This window comes from Aegilops tauschii, chromosome 7 (genome assembly GCF_002575655.3).
Source record: "Aegilops tauschii subsp. strangulata cultivar AL8/78 chromosome 7, Aet v6.0, whole genome shotgun sequence".
NCBI lineage: Eukaryota > Viridiplantae > Streptophyta > Magnoliopsida > Poales > Poaceae > Aegilops > Aegilops tauschii.
The window spans coordinates 560,250,487-560,256,309 of record NC_053041.3 but is presented as its reverse complement, the minus strand read 5'-3'; the positions used below and the strand labels follow the sequence as shown (position 1 = coordinate 560,256,309).

The 5,823-nt window shown below is 50.7% G+C and overlaps 1 protein-coding gene across 1 annotated transcript; it reads left to right on the top strand.

Annotated features, from left to right (window-relative positions):
• The first annotated feature begins 2,492 nt into the window (after positions 1-2,492).
• On the top strand, positions 2,493-3,647 carry LOC109771670 (uncharacterized). The gene has a single exon (XM_020330369.1). The coding sequence runs from the start codon at positions 2,493-2,495 to the stop codon at positions 3,645-3,647; it is 1,155 nt and encodes a 384-aa protein (XP_020185958.1).
• The last annotated feature ends 2,176 nt before the right edge of the window (positions 3,648-5,823 follow it).

Below are 5,823 nucleotides of genomic sequence, written 5' to 3'. Positions count from 1 at the left end.
AAACTTAGTGATCATGAAAGGCATGAATGATTAGCAAAAAGGGAGACATGACAGATAGAGAGAGAGATACACGCATAGTGAGAGAGACGAGATCCTCACAGTAGAACCACTATGTTCAGGGACTACAACCCCAGCTTGCCGCTCAGCCAGCGGACGCGACACTGAGCTTTCACTGTATCGATGACTCTGGTTCTTTGCTGTATGAAGCACCAGAAAAGGGGGATCAGAAACATAAAATCACATATGACATCTATCTCTTTGTGTTTTGGGTCCACAAAAAGTGTTCACTATTTTTGGAACATACTACAATCAACGACAGTGATTGTTGTGATAAAAAATTGCTTACCAACAAACATATGTGCTCATTTGATTAGTGTATACCAGAGATAAATGTGCGCTCAAATAGGACCGGGTGTTGCATACTACTGTATCCCTATCGACAGTTTCCACTGGGAATTATACATCAGATAAAAAATAACATGAAAAATTATAGCATATGCAAACATCCGTAGATGTTGCAATGTGTGACCTGCTTGCTAATTCAATCCTGCCACCAACAAAGAATCATTTGCAACCAATCCCACACTGTTAGATGGCAGGCAAGGGGCGTCAAGGGATTTAGACGCATGCGAGCTATCTGCTTGCTAATTCACAGATCTTGCCACGCATATGCATATGGAACAAATTCAATGGTAAATTAGCAGGCAGAAAAGAATCAATCCACGCATATGCATATGGAACAAACTCAATGGTAAATTAGCAGGCAGAAAAGAATCAATCCATGCATATGCATATGGAACAAACTCAATGGTAAATTAGTAGGCAGAAAAGAATCAATCTACCTTGAAAATACATCTTCATTGGTGAAACACTGAGATGTGAGCAAATCAGAGCAGGGGGGCATCCTCTTGCAGTCCAAGCCAGCGACCATCAACTACCGAGCCTAAGACGACATGATCATCTCCAGCAGTTCCAAGATGATGGGAGGAGAGGTCAGAGAGAGAGAGAGAGAGAGAGAGAGAGAGAGAGAGAGAGAGGAGAACCTGGAGTAGAACTGCAACCGAGCCCCTCCTGATGATGGAGAAGGAGGAGCGACATGGGAGTACCTGCGGCAGACGCAGAAGGAGGAGTGACCGAGGAGCGCTCCTCGACCTGTGCCTCTACCTCCGCCGCTCCTAGGTCCAACTGACAACGCGCAGTGGATAGCCCCGGGGGACAGAGTGTGTGGTCCTCACCGTCCTCAGCGGTGGCGTGTTGAGGTCGTTGGATAGGGTGCGCCTGGATCCGCCGCTTAGCGGGCGGTGCCGGCGAGCGGCCCTTGGCCCACCACTTCTCCTGCGCGCACTCCTTCTGCAGCGGCGAGAGAGTGAGCGGAGGAGACCCACACCTCCTGCTGAGTCGTGACGAACGGTGACAGGGCCACAGGCACGGCCACATCGTCGTCTCTGCAGCCCGCGCTCCTCCTCCTCTGCCTGGTCCCGATTGGGAGAAGGAAGGCGCAGAGGAGTGGCCGTGGCTTCGACCGGAGAAAGGGAGGACGAAGAAGGACAAGCACGGGACGGAGATGGTGTGATGCGCTAAAGGGCAAGGATACGGGGATGGCGGCGAGCTCGACGACGGGAGAGGCAATGGGAGGGGGATGAGGGGATGGTGGCTAGGGTTCACCCAATCGGGAGCCTTACCCGCAGCCCAATCACCCACAGATAGCCACGTCAGGGCTACCACGTGGAATGACGAAAACGCCCTCGGCGTGCAAGCCAAATATCATGCGGTGGCACACCACCCGCCCAGATACAGCCATGCACCGGAAGGACGACCCGCCACAGTCGCTGAGGGCGTGGCCCATGCCGCCTGGGGCCCGCGTGTCAATGGGCTACGATGAGGCAGAGAGAGTGTAAAAGGGAATTTTACTATTCATTGTAGCAGTGTTTCACACGATCGGATGGCCAGGATCTGTCCATCTGGAGATCCGGCGGATAGGATTCGTTCGGGTAGACGATCCGACGGCCCAGAATCCAAATGCCTGAGGAGGCTTCATTTTACCTGAGACTATAACAATGGGATGGGTGGCATGTTTAGCTCACCTCTCCGCCACCTATAGCTTGTATCCCTCTTAATATTATGCAATAAAGCTGGTTCCCTAAAAAATCACTGAAACATAAAACAAAATCACTAAAACATGAAAAAACTTCTGCCAAAAAAATGGGAATTTTCAGTCCATTTTGAGTTGAACTGAGATTTGCCTTGTCCGTTGGATTATGGGGGGGGAAATGTTGACCGAAACGAAAACGAAAAAGGGAAAAGTACTCAACTGACCGACTTGAACTTGGATCGGCAGGTTCTCAGGGTATATATTCCTCCCGGAACTCAAATCGGAGTGGGCAAAAAGACCAGTCAATATAATCACAGCACGGCAGTAGGCATTGCCGCGCTTACCTTGACTCGCCGCGAGAGAGATCTCTCTAAACCCTAGTCCCTGAAGTCGATCGGGCATGGCGGCGATGCATTCGTGGTCCAGGGACCTCACAAGCGGCGAGTCCACGAGGCTTCCCGTGAGCGCTGACCAGCTCGGGTTCGTCATCCGTGCCGAGCTCGTCGACCGGGAGAGCGCCGGCGCCGGCCAGAACGTGCGCGTGGCCGTACACGCCAACACCGGCGAGGAGATGCAGAGGTTCGTGCTGTCGGCGGAGAGGCCCTTCGTGGAGCCGGGGTCCGTGCCGGGGCTGCACGAGGAGTTCTCTCTCGACCGGGAGGCCGACTCCGCTACCCACGCGGTCGTTCGCTTACACGGTTTCCATATTACACAGCCGCCTGACATGAACAGCAGCGACGAGCTCGATATGAGCAGCCTCGGCGACGAAGAGCTGGTACAGATGGAGTACGTCCCCGAGGGCCGGTTTCTTGGAGGCCCGGTGCCGTGGTTTGCCGCCGCAGGGTGCACGGCCGGCTGCATGCGGGTCGCCGCCGTGGAGGACCGAGAAGAAGCCGACAGCAAGCAGATCCTGGTGCTCTACCGCTACACCACTTTCTCGGCCTCATCGGAGGGCGTGGTAGCGCGAGGGAGAACCAGGGCGCACCTGCTCCGGTTCATCGCCACGGGCGACCACACGGCGAGGTCGCTGGCGTGGGCCGGATCATCTCTGGTCCGGCTGATATACCCCAGTCACTTCAGCGAGCAGCTCCAGGAGCTATGGTCGAGCCTGGCGTCGCAGGTGAGCGTGCTGCCGCGCGCCGCGCGCGTCGAGGTGTTCGTCGACGTCGGCATCCTCCGGAGGTCGGACTGCACGCCGGAGCGCGTGGACCGGATGCGCACCGCGCTGGAGCACATGGCGGAGGAGCCGTGGCCCGGACGCTTCACCGGCATGGAGATGCACCTGCCGGTGCCGATGCGGTGCGGCCATGACAAAGACGAAGCCCCCATCGACGACACGGACGCCGGTGAACGGCCAGCGAAGCGGAGGAAGGTCTTCGCCGCCGGGGAGGATTGCCCCATCTGCTTGCAGCAGCTCAAGGGAGACGACCTCGCCGCGTGGCCGGGGTGCGGCAAGCCCCACGTCTTCCATGGCGCGTGCTTGGAGCGCGTCCACGTGGAGAATAAGACGTGCCCTATGTGCAGGCACAAGCTATACATCGAGCCCAAACTCTAAGCAAATTGGCTTGAGGTTCGACAAGTTGTAGCACAAATGTGCAACTAGCTGTTCTTCAGAAATTATTTGTTTTGCTGAAGGATAGCATTCTTGGGTTAATTTCATGGTCAACTCATCCATGAATGAATCATGTCAACTGTATTTAATTTGAATTACTCTCTGTAACAACGCTGTTTGGGTCTAATGAAAGTGAAAATTGCTTGTTTAATTATGTAATTATATGCACAAACTGTTTTTTTGGAAATTCATATGCTTCAACTGAACTTTCATATACAAGTAGTAGTTCTAGATAAAAAAAACTCTGCACAAACAAAACTGGAAGTGGAAAAAAATAATTATATGAACTTACAGTTACAGGATTTTCGATAAAGGGCGATTTTATTATCTCAGAATGTAGCATCAAGGGGATACAAAACATTATGAGTAACACCCGGCCTCTGCATAACTGAGATGCACACAGCCAAATCCAAAAGTCTGACAAAAATATGAAATATAAACCGACATATCGGCAACAGTAAAGTCCTATAGACCGACACTATGCCTATGTCGAAGGTGGTGGTGGATCGATCCGGAGGTTATGCTGCCACCCATGTTGGGAAAAAACCTCCGTAGCCACCTGCTTCAACCGCGTACACACCGCCTTGAACAGCGATTGGTGCTCCGATCGTTGTAGGATGGATTGTATGAACAAATGATTCAACTAAGCTATGCACAATCACCTGTAGTCTATATGGTTTAAGCTCTACACATGCAGGCATGTTCGTGTCTGGTGAGTGATCATCACATCCTCCACGAAAATCACCCATGGCATGTATGGGTGGCCGAAGAACTTCGACATGAGCCCCTTGTCCGGCTTGCTAGACTTGAGCCTATGGCGTCCCATGTAGTGGCGGAAGCGAACCCCCCCCCCCCCCCCCTCCCCTTGGTGGAATCGAACCGTGCAGCCATCCAGCAGCTCCGACACCCTCTCCTGCACCTTCTCCGCACTTGATGGCGCTAGAATCGGCTTTTTCGCCGCTGGCAAGCCTGCCATCGTGTAGCTCTGCCTGTTTGCCACCATGGTCAGTTTCCTCCCGGAATCGCACCAGCCGGCATGGCGTAGCAAGCTCAAATTGCCTCTATTTTTTTTTCTATTTGTGAACCCTCCTATGTTTAGATGAAGATGTTGTGGGAGATGATTTACGATGATTCATCACTGGAAGAGGAAGAAGATGATGATGATGATGAATTGGGGTTGGTGGCTTTTGTGGTCACTATGGGGGAGGATTCTGAGTAGACCGAGTGTGGTTCTCAGTTTGGTCCAAGGTTGTTTCTTCGAGATAGAGTCAAGTGTCATGATGGTCTAGTGAGGGATTACTTTGAGGTGAATGTAGTACACCCCTCTTACTTATTTTTACGCCGATTCTGGATGCACTAGTCTCTCTTCAACACCATTGCAAAAGCTATGGAGAAATATGATCCTTGGTTTCAAACGAGAAGGAATGCATCGGGAGCAGCAAGTGCAAGTCTATTGTTATAGATTATAGCAATCGTGCGAGTCCTTGATTATGGATGCACGGTCGATGCCATCAATGGCTATGTTGACACTGGGGAAGATCTCATCCTCGAGTGTGTGAGACGATTATGCGCAATTGTGATCGAGATCGATGGAGCGGAATACTTGAGGGCTCCCACTAAAGAAGATATCGAGAGGCTAATGGCAAAAAATGAAGAGAGAGGTTGCCCAAGGATGCTTGGATCCATTGTATGCATTGGACATGAATGAATTGTCATATGCCGTGACAAGGTTAGTACATAGGGCACTGTCATCATCCAGCCATCATTCTTCAGGCAGTTGCATCACATGATCCTTGGATTTGGCACACATATTTTGGGATGTGTAACGCCCGGATAATTAGGTTACAGTAAAACTCTTCTAATGATGCCATGTCATCTCTGATTACTGTTGCTAAACTCTCATTAGTTCAAAACCCGTTCAAAAGTCAAATTCAAAATATGTCAAACAACAAAAGTTTTCAAAAGTTGAAACAAAAATGTTCGGATAGTGCCAAATATGGCATAGGTAATTAAGGTGTAGAAGACACAAATTTATAAAATACTTAAAATGCCCTAAATTAAATAAAACAGAAAAGGGAAAGAAATAAAAGAAAAGAAAATACAAAAACAGAAGACAAAA